At 48.4% G+C, this 16,715-nt stretch overlaps 1 protein-coding gene across 4 annotated transcripts in view; it reads left to right on the plus strand.

Annotated features, from left to right (window-relative positions):
- The first annotated feature begins 2,210 nt into the window (after window positions 1-2,210).
- The window catches only part of LEF1 (lymphoid enhancer binding factor 1), a 70,349-nt gene continuing 55,844 nt past the window's right edge, over window positions 2,211-16,715 (plus strand). For 3 of the 4 annotated variants that reach the window (XM_021525491.3, XM_021525493.3, XM_021525492.3), the window contains exons 1-3: window positions 2,611-2,866; window positions 3,671-3,734; window positions 5,191-5,324. In XM_021525491.3, the coding sequence (XP_021381166.1) occupies window positions 2,657-2,866; window positions 3,671-3,734; window positions 5,191-5,324 (408 nt within the window). In that variant the 5' untranslated portion in view covers window positions 2,611-2,656. Of the gene's footprint in view, window positions 2,288-2,610; window positions 2,867-3,670; window positions 3,735-5,190; window positions 5,325-16,715 lie in introns of those variants that run through there. The other variant, XM_021525489.3, reaches the window with a different exon arrangement.

Consider the following 16,715-nt stretch of genomic DNA (forward strand, 5'->3'; position numbering starts at 1 on the left):
TGAGTTTATCTTTTTGTCGTAAATCATTATGGTTTCCAAACACACATTCCCCCGCCCCGGTCCCGCCGCCCCCACCCGGGCCCTTTTTTGCCTTCAAAATCCTTCCACCAAAAAACCGATCCGGGAAAGACTCCAGCCCACGGAAAGGCACGGCGGAGGGGCGGGGGGGAGGCTGCTTTTCCCGAGGGACACGGTAATGAAAGAGAGGAGTGGCCGCGCTACCGGCTCCTCCAGCGGGGTCCCTGCCTGCCCCCGGGCCGCGCCGCCCCGTCCCGTCGGGCGAGCGGTTTGCAATGCTCAGCCTCTCAGCGAAGGTCTTTTTTTCAGAACGCGACCATCCCGGGGCAGCTTTGCCCGGCCCGAGTGTCCGGTGCCCGCCGAGCACCAGGAAAGGGAAGAGGGGCGGGAGGGATGCGGAGATGTACATCTCCGCTCAGGAACCATCCCCGAGTTTTCAGTCGTTTTCCAAACAACCGCTTCCCCATCGCCTCTCTGCAGCCGTCTCCGGGAGAGAGGGGGGTGTCCCTGCAGCTGGGGAGCATTGCACAATTAAACCCCTTCCCAGAAGTTACATTTCTAATTTCTTTCTTTCTCGATCATTTATTTCACGCACTTGTTCGACTTGTCAAGTCCATCCCCCGTTTCCCGCTACCTTGCTCCCTTTCTCGGGGTTTGGAGGGTCTAATTTCTCAGCTGGATTTTAATTACCCGTTCGAGGACGATTACGCAGAGCCGCGTGCGGCGGCGTGGGCAGCCGGACTCAGCCCGTCCGCATCCCGGCTGGCAGTGCCGCCGTGCCGAACCCGGCATCTTGCCGAAAACGGATTGAGCATCCACATGTTCCCGTTCCTCCGGCTCCCGGCGCTTGAAGGTTTAGCAACCTGACGGGGCATGTGCAAAGCACAAAGCGCACTTTTTCGATGCCAAAATACTGGGAAGTTGTTTCCTGCAAAATGTGCGCCCATCGTGTTCGCAAAATAAAAGTTGCGGATCCTGACGCTCCCCAAGAGCAGCGCCTGCTTTTGTCCGGATATTTTTTTTTTTTTTTTTTTACTGCATCCGTGCCCTGTTGCAGGGCAATGCCGGATCAGCCGGGAGCTAACGGGGCAGCGCGGTGCAGGAGGAACGGGACAGGGTGGAGGGGTGAATCTCCGTTACTGCTCTGGCTCCATTTACCGGTCCGAAACTGGGACGCGCTCACCCCGGCAGGTTTCTCCCCGTCTCTCGGGGAGTTACTAGTCGTTTCTGCCGGGCACTTGCTGGATTCAATGGGGATGTCTTAATTCTGCCCTTCTTCCGATGCGGGCGCGGGCAGAGCCTGGTCAACCCATCGCACACTTCCCACACCGGAGCAGCGCCATGTGGCGATGGGGAACGCTCAACAAAGCGGCCCTAAAAAAGCAGGTCTGTCCGCCCTTCCCGGGGATGCAGCTAGTGCCCGTGCCCTCCTCGGCGGGCTCTTGGCTGGGAAGGGAGAGGAGCGGCAAGTGTCCCGGAGCACCCCTCGCGACACGGACACGCACACACAAACATACACGTGTGCGTGTAGGTACACACACGGACACACAGAGAGGCTACTCTGCGCAGCCAGAGCAAAGTTTGCCCGGGGGCAGCCCCGCACCCGCTCCCTCCCGCCCCCTCCTCCCTCCCCGCTGGCGCTGGCCCTGGCCCCCTCCTCTCCCCGCCCCCGCCGCTCGGCCCTCCCGGCCCGGACACGGTGTCAGTCACGGCGGCGGTCCCTTTCATCTCCGCCGCCCCCGCCCCGCCCCGCCCCGACGGCGGAGGGAGGGAGGGCGGGAGCGATGCTGAAGTTGCGCTGCCGCCGCCGCCCCGCGCCCCACCGCCGCCCCCCGCGGGGCGCCGCGCCCGCCGGCTGCGGCAGGAGGCCCGCGCCGGGCGCTGAGCGCGGGGGCGGCCGGGGGCGCCGCGCCGGCAACTTTTTCCCCTGCCCGCGGGCGCGGAGGGAAGCGGGGCGGGGGGGTCACCTCCCCGCCCGCTCCATCCCTCCCCTCCTGCTCTCCCTCCCTCGGCCCCCCGCCCCCCGCCCGTCGCGGTGCCGCCGAGCCGAGCCCAGCCGTGCCCGGAGCCGCGAACGAAGCGGCGGACAAAGGCCCGGTGGGTGCGCGGCACGGGCAGCGCCGGCCCCTTCCCCCGGGACGCCCCCTCCTCCCGCCCGCCTCCCCCCAGCCATTTTAACTCGGTCCCGCCGGGGTGGTGGCAACTTCACTCGGAGGCGAAACGCGGGCGGGCTCCGCTCCCCTCCCCTCCGCGTCTCTTCGCCCCCGGGGTGAGCCCGGGTCCCGGGGGGATGGAGGGGGGTCTGGTCTCCGGGGGGGCGGTCCCTGGCGCGGTCGGGACACGGGCGGGCGTATTCGACCTATTCCGGCCGTGCGGTGCGTCGGGGCGAGGGTCCCCGGGACGTCGGTGTCGTGCGGAAGACGGGGTACCTCGGCCCCGAGGGGGCGGGCGGACAGCCGGGGGTCTCCGGCTGCCGAGAACAACCCCGAGGAGTTCACGGGATTTTTCCTTCTTCTCTCCTCCTTCTCCTCCTCTCTCCTCCTCCTCCGCCCTCCTCCTCCTCCTCCCCCCGCTGCTCCGCCCGCTCCCCTTCCCGCGGCGGGCCGGCGGCCGCAGCAGACGCCGCGCTGCCGTGAGGATGCCGCAGCTGCCGGGGGCCGGGGGCGGCGGGGGGGACCCGGAGCTCTGCGCCACCGACGAGATGATCCCCTTCAAGGACGAGGGGGACCCCCAGAAAGAGAAGATCTTCGCCGAGATCAGCCACCCCGAGGAGGAGGGCGACCTGGCCGACATCAAGTCCTCCCTCGTCAACGAGTCGGAGATCGCCCCCGGCGCCAACGGGCACGAGGTGCGCGGCCGCGGGGGCTCCGCGGGCAGCGCGGGCGGAGGAGCGCGGATGCCGGCGGGTTCCGGCCGCCGCCGCGGGGAGGGAGCTTCGGCGGGGCACCGGGGAAAAATTTCCCATAGGAAAAGAAGTCATTCCACCCCAAATCCTGTCTCCAGAGGTGCGCCGGGCAGAGCCCTTTCCGCGCCTCGGCCCGGGACGAGAAAGTTGCCGCGAGTTCCCCGACGGTGCGGTGGTATTAGACCTCCAGCAGCCATGAAATTTCCTCAGTAAAAGCAGCGGGGTCGGAGCGTTAGCTGTAAACTCTTTAAGGGATTTGCATAAAACTGTTTGGGAAGAAATTCCCGACTCTAAAATAACTTCAGGGCGAGCGGGGAACCTGCCTTTTAAAAAATTTTGTTTAATTTTATTTATTTTTTTTTTTTTTAATATTTTCTTTCTTTTTTTCCCCTAAAGATCTGCTAAGGAGGGCAACCTGATTTTCATTATTATTTTTGGTATCTTTTTACCAAGAGCATTTTGACCGCCAGAGCGCCAAATGTTTACCAGAAATTATGCAGGGTGCTTTTGCTAGAAATGCTTTGCAAAGCCCTGTAGTTATTCACGTTGTCATAAAACAATAGTTAACGCAAACATTTCAGGTACAATTGCCTTCCAAGCAACTTAAGAGGAAAAAGAAAGATGTTAATCTTGTGCTTTAAAATCCTCTCTTCCTTCAAGAAATTGTAGCAATGTGTTTGATAACCGAGCATCCCTACAATGACTTTTCTTCTTTTTCTTCTCTGGTGGTGGATTCCTTGTGGTCAGGTTTCCAGGCAGACTCAAGCACAGGATTCCTACCATGATAAAGGCAGAGAACACCCCGAGGAAGGTGAGACTCGCACAGTCCCATCTTGCGATGTTGTCCCTCTGTGACCCGCCACACAGTCCTCAAACTGGAACTTGGTTTCTTTTGGAAAACATAAATTTAATATCTTTTGCGGGAGAGGAGTGCCAGAGCGCTTTCAGAGCGCATTTAAAAAGGAGATGAACGCGCAGCATGTTTATCTTGAGTGACCAAATGGTATTACAGTTGTTTAGAAACTGATCAGTAGGCCAAATGGATCTTCACTGAAGAAGTAACTATTTTTAGGATATTACCTTAAATATATCTATCTCTTCACTCATACAGTGTACAGTTGTATTCAGAAACCCTCTGCTTTTCCCCCATAGTTAAAGTCGGTCACTTAAATCTGTTTTTCAAATCTAAGTATGAGCAGATCTCCTGCATTTTTTAATGTATCAAATGGTTAATTTTGATTGAGGATGACAGAGGAACTAGCAGAGTTCATCAAATATCATTTAGGAAGCTGCACATGCATGCAAAGAATGTGTGCTGTGAAGGATGAGATTATGATTAAAATCAAATGCTTATCATCACAAGCTAAACCAAATTATAAATTCCATATAAAGACAGAGAGAGTTCAGTCCTGGTGCTTTCCAGGACTCTGGCCATCTTATTCCAAATTTGTAATTAAGCAACCTAAAAGCAATGAAGTCCATGCTTGTAGCATTTGGGCAGTGAGGGGGAGGTGTTCAACTCTGGATAGTTTTCAGCTCTGCATCTTCTTAAAACATTACTTTCAAGTGGTAGCTGTGTCAGTGGGCATGTAGGTGGGAGACCTGATCATCCTCTTTGCAGGACCTGGGCCCAAACACTTTTTTTTCCTACCAAATAGCCTCCCTCATTGGGCTTCCCTCTTGACTGTAGTACCATGTGTGCTTAACAGCCTCCCTCCCAAATTGTTAGGATCTCCTTCCAAGCCACCCCCTGCCCTTTAATTTTTCCCAATGAGCATAGTCAGAAATGAATTATTTGCTGCACACACAGTCTCAGCAAGAGAAGGAAATGATTATATCTAGTTACCACAGTCTTTTCCTCCCTTTCCTAACAATGATGTTGGAAACCCATACTGGCTATACTTCTGAATTGACAGATCCTAGAAGCATATATAAAATTGGGGAAAACTACTACTTGAGAAATGTGATGTCGCTAATGTATCTACTTTGATTTCAATGAGTATTAGCAAAATTATTTATTTTGAGGCTATTCTGTATTTTAAATGTAAACTCACCAAGAATACTCACTCCTTTAAGAATTTGCTCTTCCTAAAAAAAATGTTTTTACAAATTGCTTTGTATAATTTTCTGTCAGCAGTAATTTCCATGAGTAAGGAAACATTTGCATGCAGAATGTTTTTATATATGCGCAGTACCTGTCTGAGTGCTCTAACTCATGAGAAATGCATATGTGGGGAATAATGTAATCATTGTTTCATCTTCCATAGGAAAGCATCCAGACAATGGCTTATACAGCAAGGGACCATCATACTCTGGTTATTCTGGGTATATCATGATGCCAAATATGAATAACGACCCATACATGCCTAATGGATCTCTGTCGCCACCCATCCCCAGAACAGTGAGTTATCTCTTCAAAGGCTGGTTTTGGCAAGCTGGGTTTCCTCCTGTTTGCTTTGCAGAGCCTGTTTACAACTGGGTCTTTTGGGTAGCTTCAGTGACAATGAAGGTTGAGCTTCTGCTGTTCAGAGCCTCTGTCCTGTGGAGTTTGAGAGCTCTTAGAGGTGCTGGTTGTGATCACAGTGGAAAAGCTGAAATAAATGTCTGAGAACAGGGCTGGGGGCTTTGTGGGGGGAGCTCTGGTTTACTGCTGTAGGATAATGTATGGCAGAATGATGTAGATGCTGTCTTTGTAGTGACTGGGACAGATGTGAATTTTCTGGTTTTAACTCTTTGTTTGTTGAGGAAAATCAAGGGCTAGAAGCAGAACTGCTAAAGTTACATGACAGTAAGATGAGAAGATTGGATTTTTTTTTTTTTGCTTCAGATGTGGCATTGCTCTTTGCTGACTGATATTTATTTCCACTATCAGTTGGTCTGCGTGAAGGCTTTATCTATCTGGCAGCCTTGCTTTGAAACATACTTTGTATCTTCAGCCAGAAATTGTGAAATGTCTGTTTAGGAATTAATATCAACCATGATGCAGTAGTTAAGGCCTTCCCTTACATTGTGGCGAGCACTGATTCTTCCAGGTTGATCCCTCTGTTTCCACTGGTGTAGATTCATGCTTAATGGATTTTAATGTACTTTTAATTCTGGATATTCAATTCCCGTTTATTTTTGTAAGCCTCTTGGTGTACATATAGAGCAATGGAGAGGCATTGTTAAAAGGAGCTGTGGAAATTATATTAGTAGAACCTGAGTGGAGCGGGAAACAATTTGCTTGTAGGCATCGTGCTGGAAAAATGCCTCTGCCGTTGTGCGTGCTGTGAGAGGAGGAGTTGGATGCTGTTACTTCCCTGTCATAAAGCAGTTTTCCCTCTTACTGGCTCTTAGATTTCTTTTCTTGGAGGTCTCTGTCGCAGCATTGTTTTGCTCTGTGATGTTCTTGGTTTTTATTCAGGACTGTGGCATTTGACTTCCAAAACAAAAAGAAGGGGGCCTGATCTGTACTGGTAATTTGACAGCAGCGAAACATGTTAAATTAGTGTATATTTGGAGTCGGAATGACAGGGTGCTTTGGCACTGTGAAACACATGGATCTGCATTTGAAAGATGCAAAAACTCATGCAATAATATTGTTTTCTATAGCTGTGTATTGTGTGTAAATTCCAGTACAGAGGCCCACAGCCATTTTGGGTGAAGCATGATGATCACAGTCTGTTGATATTTGTTGTTGCAAACGTTGTTCTACATAAAACTTGCTTTTGGATGTATCATAGGGAAAAGCATGCAGCTTTTCAAGAGAGCATGGAGACTCAAACCTGCCCTTTGGAGGACTAGGAAACTTCAGACTTTTTTTTACCCCTCTTTGCATTGTTACCTTCCTAAGAAAGTCCTGAGTGCTGGTGCATGGCTTAGAACAACAAAATCCAATTTAATTATTCACTAAGGATTTTCTCCATATATGTTTGCCGTGGGGCTGGCACTTATTACAGATCTGGCATCAATGCCCATAGAATATCATCTTGCAGAGGCTCTTGAGGAACTGCCCTTTGCGGGTGTGGTGGCGGGGAGGAACGGGGGAAAACGCGTTTTGTTTTTAATTGTAAAGCTGCCTGCCGAACATCTGAGGGGCTAATTTAGTTCAGTGCTGCTCTTGCATGTTACAGCAGCACCACTATTTCAATAAAACAGTGCTGTTGCAGGGCTGCAGTGTTGACATAAGCCCGGAGTTCTTTCAGTTTAACCACAAGCCTACACGCTTGAGTTATTAAATAATTTTTTTGTTTAATTGAACTGTAATCTTCGCTAGGCTCGTTGCTGACAGTTGGGTTTTAATGCGCGAGATCAGAGCGCGGCATCCAGGAGGGAACACGCTCGCCCTGCGCTCCCCGCGGCTTTCCGCGGCTCCGGCCGCGCCGCGCTCACCTCCGGGGGTCCCGGCGCTGCCCTCCGGCTCTGCTCTGCCTCCCCTTTCCGGGGCTGGGGGCGAGGAGCGGCTGAGATCAGCAAGCACTGGAGGCAGAGGCCTCTTGGGGTGTCGGTAGTCCCCAGCCATTTGTGCCTGGTGTGTACCTGAGCCCTGCTATTTGCATGACAAAGACGCTTCTTGTTGATGCATCTGTTGCCTGGAGGTGTTAGCCAGGATTAAAAAAGCGCCCTGGGGCGCTGAATCTTTTTTTCCACCTTGGAAGGACCTGCTGACTGCAAATTGCCCCGGGGATGCGCCCCTGGGGAGCGGCTTCCAGACACAGGACAAGGACCATGTATGAGAAGGGAGAGCAAGGCTTTCCTGGAAAGAGAAAAAAGTTACTTTCATCACCATATGTAGAGGGGGAAAAACCAAACCTTTCCTTTTTTGAAAAAAAGCGAATGCTTTAAAACCTTGCTTTGTAAAATTAAAAGTACAAATCTGTAGTCAGACACAACTTGCCTAATAAACCATAATAAAAAAAATAAGTCTAATTTCAGTGCGGCTTTTAGACAGGAGGTGTTTGAGAAGGATTCAAGATCTGTTGTTAGAGAGGTCTTGTCTTCCCCATTCTCCTCACCCTTTTTTTTTTTAATTTTCTTATTTCACTAGCAACTGCTATATCCAAGTTGTATTAGTAGGAGCAGGAGAGTGTTAATTGCAAGTTCAGGTGGGAGCCTCGTGCTGCAGTATGTGTTCTTATCAGATAGGTGGGTGAGTGGAGAGGCGCAGCAGTGGGTTGGGGTGGCTGCAGGAGAAGTGGCGGGTGATGGTGCCAAACCGCAGTAACACCTGGTGAATGTGCATCCGCTGCGCTCGAGATATCTCTTGGTGGTTTCTGAGCCTCGTGCAGGTACTGAAGATGGGAGATGGAGACAGCTGTTTGTTTTCTAACGTGTGGGGCTTTTTCCTTTGGCTAAGAAGACTAGCTTTGGGGTGGCAAAGCTTTCTTGACTGTTTGATGGGAATGTGGTAACAGAGGAGGTGACTGAAGATCATTTTTCCATGTTGTAAATTCATCCAGAAGATAGTTTTGGATTTAATTCTCATTCCCCAACACCCATGAATTAAACTTGGTATGGAAAGATACAGGATTTCTGCAACCTACCTTTTGTCTGTTCTTATGTGTTCTTGGGGTCTGGGTTTCTTTCTTCCTGGCTCAACTGCCCCTCTGTAGCAGCTGGATGTGTTAAATAGGTCGGAGGATGCAATGTATAAACATTTTGTGGCAACTTGTGCAATGGAACATATCTGAAAATGACGAGGAATTCTTCCAAGAGAGTTGGATTGCTAGGAACAATGCAGGACTAGCCCAAATTTTGGATATTCCTTGTGTGTTTCTGCATGGCAGGGGATACTACAGCAGGGGGTATGGAGTTAGTTCTCATCTTGAGGAGCTGATTCCCAGGAAGATTCAGAGGATAATATGGGCAAAAGGAAGGATGAGAGTAGAAATAGCAAAAATGTGTGGCTATGGAGCCTCAGTGAGAGGGTTTGTCCCCCTAGCTACATCATCTGCTCTTCTGAAAGCGGGCCGATTCATTTGCTTGTGGGGAAATTTTGGAGCCCCAAGGGGAATGTATGGGAGCTGCAGGAGGACGCAAACATGATTTTTCATTGTACTGTCTTTTCCTGAGAATTTGCTGTAGGGAGTTGCTGGGAGCTGTGGCGAGCTGAAACCTCCCTGGCCCAATATGAAATAAGCTTTCACAGTGCAGAAGTTGTGGTTCAGCTCCTGCTCCTGTATCACCCACCAGAAGTCTTTGCTCTGATAACCAAGTTGACATTGGAGCAGGATGCGCTGGGGCTTTAGGCAGCTGTGGTCCTGCCACAGATGTCTCTCTTCCCTCCACAATGCCAGGCCCGTGTCTGAGGAAATGGGCAGCTGAGGGTCTCCACAAACCAGAGCTGCTTCTCCAGCACTGAAGCTATGCAGCTTCACCCTGCACAGCGCACGGCTTTGCAGTGCAGCTGAATAATGCCGATTAACTCCTTAAATAACTTTGAAATCAAGCACAGAGGAGCACAAAGCTTCCTGGCTGTATGGAAGCAGAACTTGATGGAATGTATTAACATTTGCCCAGGGAGGAATTTTAGCACTATTTTCTGAGTATCTCAGTGAGTATTGCCAAATGGCAGCACCAGGAAAGAACAGGAATCTGCTCAGCCCTAATAGTGGCACCTCATTGCTACAAATGTGTCTCTCAGCTGCTCTGATTCAAGCCATGGTGGCTGATCAGTCTGAGTCAGGCCACTGTGAAACATAAACCCAAGCCGTGAATGGTCATGGGATGAGTTTTGGTGGTGTTTTCTTTCTCCCACTTAATAAGATGAATCCTTAATTTGGAAGAGGTGGCGGAAGAAGCTACCGCACTGGCTCTAGGATGTCCTTGTTTGAATTTTGGTCTGGTTGCTCCTGATCAGAGCTCCAGGCAGAGTCTTAGGTATATAGTTCATTGTTACTTTGATCTTTGGCACGTACTGGTGAAGAGAACACTTTTTCAGCTTTTGCTACCTCCTCCTTGTCACATTAATGCAATTGTCAAATCTATGTAATTGTGAATGGGCAAGGGAAAGCAAAATGTTCTCCTGATGTGTCAGTGCAGAGGCAGCAATTGTGTGTGTGTGGCTTGAGCAGAGGCATTATCAAAAACCCCACCCAATGCAAATCATCAAAGTTGGAGCTTTTGTATAGCAATACGTGTGTGTGTGTGTGTGTGTGTGTGTGTGTGTGTGTGTGTGTTTATGTTCTAAATATCCCTCGTTTTCTATACACCTAGGAGATGATTCAATATCAACTTGAAATGGTAGAGCTGCTGCTTACTTTTTAAAGTGGTTTAAGCAAAATGTCATTCCTGTCTCTTTTCCAACTTAATCCCAGCCCAGGAAAAATGTTAATAAGAATAGCTTGTTATGGGCTGCAAGTGCCAAGGAGGATATGGCTCAAGAAGAAAGCCTGAAGCTCCACAGGTTCAGGCATCAAAAGAGGAAAAGGCTTTTTCCAGATAGTTGCAGTGCTGCATGCCTGCAGGCATTGAAAAGCCTGGGTACCTACTTAACTTCTGTTTATAGTTAGTGAAAACCCCTCCTGATATGGGAAGGAAATAACCCACACAAAAGCATTTTACTGCTGCTTAATATTTCTGAAGTCCTATCAGAGCTATCAGAGGCATGTGCTTTTTTTTTCTTTTTGCTAGTAGTAAAACACCATGTCTCTCTCAGCAAAGAGACAAACTTGGAAGGGTCTGTTTTAATATGGACACGGAACATTTTGCGGCGTGAGGTCTGCGTGTGTCCTGCTGTGATCCCCTGTGCTGCTCACACGTGGATGGACAATGATCCAGTGTCTGTCTGTTCAAGGGAAACACTGCTGGGAGCCAGGCAGTCTGTCTGTCCTTGACCTCCTCGAGTCAGGTTGTCCTCAGCTTGTGTTCTCCGAGCTGCTGCAGGGAAGCCATGTGCTGTGACGGTCCAGCTGTGCAGATATGGCTCCCATTTACCCCAAAGTGCCTTGTCCAGGATAGCAGACATTTCACTCCGAGCTGGTTTTGGTTGTAAGATTTGTTTGGGTTGAGGACAGTTCTCATCTGGCTGTTGGGTTTGGTCCCTTTCTGCAGGACACTGGCATGCTGCTCCTGCCGGGCACTCGGGGATTAGTGTCTCTGTTGCTCCAGCCCTTCGTAAGCATTAGATTCACTTAAGAAAATTGCACTCAATCTAACTCAAACTTAATCTAGCAACCCAGTGGCTTCTATTTGAGACTTGGATCTTGTGGATATGTTTATTTAGTTTGGGATTCCCACTTCAAAGGAATCTGTCCTCTCAGCAAGAAAGTGATTGAGCACTTAAATAAAAATATATTCATTGAATCTTTGGGATTGAGCTGAAAGTGCAATAGGGAGTTAACATGTGCACCAACTGTGCTAATCAGTTAGGGATTGCCTTTTCTCCTAAAGGGGAAGAAAACGGGCCTGCACTGCTCAAGGAAAAATGACTGGCCTTCTGTGGCTTCTGGTTGTGGTGTTGTTTGCTGGGGCTTCAGATGGAGGATGAAGGAACTAGAATATCTTTGCCTATGATCTTCAAAGTTACCAAATCCCTTGTGTAGAAGAGCATTTCCATGGAGCTGAAAGGTCGACTCAATGATTGTTTATTTTCTTTAAATGGCTGTGGATATAGGTAAGGTTGAGGCATATAATCAATGGGGTGAGCTTAGTCAGCAAAAATTTCAAGCGTAAAGTTACGGGGCTTCGATTGAATATTTAGAAAATGGGCAGCTCTACTTAAACAGTAAGTGTAGTGCTGTCACCAGCTGTAACACATAAAGCAGAGAATTGCTTTGGCTAGGAGTTATTAAGCAAGCCAGTGAGCAGTTAATTCCCAAAAGCATCTGTCTCTCCAAGCACTTTCAGTGCTCCAGCCCTGTACTTCAAACAGTGCCGCACGAGTCAGCAGGCAGGTCTGCTTCACCCAGACCAGGGCAGGGGAAGGAGTCCCTTGGGAGCATGGACTTCCTGCGAGTGTTTGCCAAGGGGAGGGTACATGGGCATGTGCTCGTGGCAAGAGGCAGCCCTAGTAATGCTGCTTTGCCAAAGAGCAGCAGAAAGCTGCTTGTGTGACTTTTTTTTTTTTTCCTCCCCTCCTTGCTTTCTGAGCAGGGAAGCTTTAAAATAGTTTGAAACAGGCTGGTGCTGCACACCCAGCACAGTGCGAGACTCTACACATATCCAGAAGCCCTGCTCTGAGAAACCTGGAGATTGTGTGAGCTGCAATGAGCCTCACAATGTCAGCACAAGGAGTGAGATTGCACAGAATTGGAAGGCATGATGCTGAAATCCTGTGGATACTGATGACAGCTCAGCTTCATCTTAGCTGACTTGAATGGAGGTGTGGATGGGGTTGCAGTCATTATCCAAAGAAAACCAGTCTGGAAATTGAGTCATCATGTATGTTCAAAAAAACAGGGAAAAGGATCATTGGACTTTTGTTGGGCAGTTTTCTTGGCTCAGAGGTGGAGAGTGGTGAACTCTAAAATGCTATCCCTGTAGGCTCCGTATTTCTGAGTGGCCATCCCAGCGACACTGGCTGCTCAGAGCTCTCTCTCTGTAACTGGTCACTTAGCTATGCTGCAGGGTTCTATTTCTTCAATTTTCTGCCTTTTTCTGTGTTTCAAAACTGCCTCAGAGGTTGTCTTTGTGACTGACTGTTGTCTCTCCACAGTTCTGGCGTATCTTTTTTGCCTTGATCTTTCTTCATCCCTATCAAGTCTTGCATTGGCAAGCTATGTCTAGCATAAAAAAAGTACAATGTGGAGGTGACGATTAAAGGTGTCAACACTTGTCAAACACAGACTATGGTCTGGGAGAAGGCCTTCTGCTTGCCGATGTGCTAAAATGCAGATAAACTGTGTCCAGCAATGCAAATATGTTTACTTTGTTTAAATGCCACAATTCAGTGATTTGTTGATGGTCTCTCCTTTCTGAAGTTTGGGTGGTGCTGTATTGAGTTCAGGAAGCTGCAGTTATGAGTGGTCATTGTGTTTTTCCTCACTCTTTATTTTGCTCCCTGCCAGTCCTGTGTATCCTTCATTGCAGTTTTGTAGCATTCCCTTGTGCCATTACAGTGAGCAAGGTTCTTGCCACCAGCACATGCTCTGTCCCATGCTGCAAAATTCCATTGTACATCTTCAGTTAGTTTTTACAGGCTGGCTTCATTCTCACATCTGTGCCCTCTCCTCAGTTTGGGCTTTGTGGCTGCTTTGTTCCATCGTTGTGGTCTGATCAGCAGCACTTCTGTATCTTAAACTGAAGAAACACTTGTGTACAGGAAAAGTTGAGGTGAAGCCAGAGAATAGCTGGGCTTGACCCAGTGTAGGGATCCCTCCAAACTGGGGAGGTTGATGTCTCCCCTGAACCTCTGCATGTGAATTAGGCCCTGCCAAGTGTAAAAACTGTCCTTGTGCTCACATCCAGGTCCTCCTTTTCCAAATACAAATGTACGTGCAGGTTCAGCCTCTCAGGGAGCTCACAGGTGAGGAAGGGTCAGCTGTGGGAGCCCAGGGTGATGGGGCAGGTCCAGGTCCCCTCCAGCCTGCTGGAGATCAACACACGAAGGAGCAGTGAGCTCACCCAGCTGTCACCGGGAGAGACAGTGAGGATCTTGAGGAAATAAGCCGTACATCAAACATACTGGAATACATTTTTGAAAACTCAAGTGATTAAAATAGTTTATCCCCTTAGAATGCCCCTTGTTTGGTTGCCCTCTGACAGTAGCATGCTGGGCCTGTATTTTGGTCTGAGTTTTACTGCTCAATTGCCTCCTGCACACAATTGAAATTCAACTTGAAAAAATAAGTTTCAAATGAACATGTTGGATTTGAAAAAATTGTTACTCAAAGGCTTCTCTCTTGCACATTATTTCGTGTCTTAAATACTCTTCCTATAGGAGGAAAAGCTGTGATGGATTTAAAGGAAAAAGAAAAGAAATAAAACTTTAAAAAGCTTAGCTCTTAAGTGTGTGGATTTTTCAGGTTTTGTTGAGACTTTTTTTTCCTATCAGTTATTTTGAGGATATTTCTAAGATAATAGTACAGCAATCCTGTTTTAGATGTAGATCTTCAGAAGGAAGGATTGGAATAAGAGAACCACAAGAAAATGCTAGTTTATTAGGTGACTCCTGAGACAGTTTGACAGCAATGTTGCAAACACTTTTTTTTTTTATTACTGGCAAATATAATCTTCTTATCAGAGTGACCTGTAAGAGGATGACTTCATACTTTTTAATAAGGAAATAATAAGAGACTGTAGAAGAGCTGGTCAAAACACTGTCTTGAAACATTTTTTAGTTCAAGGGTGCTTCTGAAACAACTTGCGTAGGGAGCTTTCCCTCTTTCTTTGACACTTTAAATCCTTCCTTTTATTGCTTTTTCTTTCCAAGGATATGTGTGTAAGTGAGAATAATGCAGGGTAATAGTGCAGAACAATAAATGTTCAGTTGGGAAACGTGGTTGAATCAAAGCAAGTTCAGAAACCTCCGTGTTTGGGGCACAGACAGACTTCCTAGGAGAAGGAGATCTCAGCAGTGGGTTTGTGGAGCTTGTCTTCCAGGACTCCAAGTAAATACAGTCAGATAGTTACACAGTAGTGCTTACTGCACAAAAATGGTCCTTCTCCATTAAGTGAATCTCTCTGGCCAACATCTAGTGGACAAATTATTTTTTCATGTTCAGTCAGCAGAAGAGCCTACAGATGGGTGTTTCATTTTTCTTCTGGAGGTGGCATGTCACAGCCCAGGAGCCCATAGCTGATGTTCACCTTTCTTGTGCTACCTGCACTTCCTCTTCTTCTGCTGGGCCCTCCCAGGAGGGCTTGGCTGGTTAATCCAGTGGCTGAGATTTGATCCTAGGGGGTTAAGCCAGAACTGGCAGAGGTGCCTGTGGTAACATAAGTGCTGCTGATAAGTTATAGCTGTTTCGGGGCTGGAGGAAAAGTTTGTGTCTGTGCAATTAAGCATGAAATAGGTAAATTCTGTGTATAATTGCCCAACCTAGAGTGTGGCATGAGGACATGACCCGTGGAAATTGTGGTGTGTCAGTAACTGCTGGCAGATTCCTGGGAAGTATCCCTGGTGCCCACACTGGCACTGGGGTTATGTGTGTGTTTGTGTGTGTGGCTGTCCTCTGGTTCCCCCCACTCGACTCCCAAAAGCAAAGGCACAGTCTGGGAGGAGACTTCTGCAAATAAGAGCCCGAAAAAGCAACATTTGTTCGGAGCCTTAGAGAAAGGAGATGGCAGAGGTGGGAATAAATTCCATATTTCCTGAGTTCACTTTCGGAATTCACCTGAAAGACAGCTCACTTCTAAACATATGTTTCTTAGGTTGGTTTTGGTTTTAGGTTTTTTAGTGAAAGCAAATGAGAAGTCTGAGAAAGTAAAAACTGAGATGTGCGTGGTGGAGAGAGGGAAAATAAGAGGACTGAAGCCAGTGCAGATAGGAAGAAAGTTTGTGTCAGTGCTGGCTGTGGCTGTGTTTCATACCTAGCCTTTGAATAAAGGAGAAAATGATCTACTGAAATTTCTAAATAAAATCAAGAAGGGGTCTAAGAAAATTAGCCCAAAAAAGGTTTTGTCAAAAAACAGACTGTTTTCTCATTTTCCCTCCCTGCCACACAATAACACCCATATCTTCCCACTTGATTTTCTGTTCACTCTCTTCCCTGCAGGGGAGCAGGCTCTTTGCCCTCAGCATCATTATTTTCATCTCCCACTTTTGTCTCCTTCCCTCTCAGAAGTTCATTGCAAACACAATTAGATAAGGAGCGCGGTGTGCTCCCTCTCCTGGGAACCTGCCATTGATTCACAACTCTTGCACACAATGTGCTGGGAATGACCAGCCAGGGTTTCTCTGTCAGCTGCCCTGGCACTGGCCTGGTGGGACTTTTGTTGTTTACTGTGGGGATGGGAACACCTCAGAGAAGTTTTTGGGATGGCATCTCGGCAGTAGTGGTATCTGTCTTCCTCACCCAGCCGTGGTGGGCACCTGCTGAGGCCTCAGTGCTGTCCGTGCCCTGTGCCTTGGCAGCCTCTGGTGGGAAGAATGGTTTGCAAGGAGGTGCTGGCTCATTTGCAGCGGGAAGCTTTAAACTTTTTCCTGGGCATCCTGAAATATCTTCTATTTTAATACACCACAGTGCTGCCAGGCTGTGCTCACTGGAGCACAGCTCTCAGCTTCCTATCTGTGCTGCTTAAGCAGTGTGCCCTTCTGCCATTGCCCTGCCAGGGTCAGCCAGGTCATCTGTGGCATTTTCTTTTGTTCCTTCACACCTCTGTAGCTACAGCTGATACGCTGTGGCTGCAGCTGGTGGCTGCATGGTCCCAGCACCACAGCCGCACTTAAAACTCAGTTTGTTGTGGTCCTGCAGGTCTTCACCTTGAAGGGATTTCAGTTCCTGATTTCAGGAGCTGGTGAGGTTGGTTGTCAGGGTCGCTGGCCCTCTCACCCAAAGGATCCTGCATGAGGAGAAGCTGTGCCTCTGCTTGGGCACGGAATGCTGCCTGTGCAGGTTATGGAGTGGGCTGCACAGGGTGAAAACCTGGCAGAGAGCCTTCAGGTGCCTCTTGTGGGCTAAATAGTGTCTCTTGAATTTCACTGAATAGCTACACAATAGGAGCAAACTTTTGAGAAAAAGTATCAAGTAGCAAATGAATCCTCTGTAAATGAACACGAAAGTCCCCGGAAGAGAAAAATTAGCAGTAATTACAGTAAAACATACTTTTTTCATCAGAGTAATGGTTTGATGTTGAAAGGTAGGGTTGCAGTATCATGTAAAAATTATTTTTCTGCTGTGTTTTCATAGTGGTGAGTGTTTTGGAGACCTTT

Source organism: Lonchura striata, chromosome 4, assembly GCF_046129695.1.
Source record: "Lonchura striata isolate bLonStr1 chromosome 4, bLonStr1.mat, whole genome shotgun sequence".
In the NCBI taxonomy this organism is placed as follows: domain Eukaryota; kingdom Metazoa; phylum Chordata; class Aves; order Passeriformes; family Estrildidae; genus Lonchura; species Lonchura striata.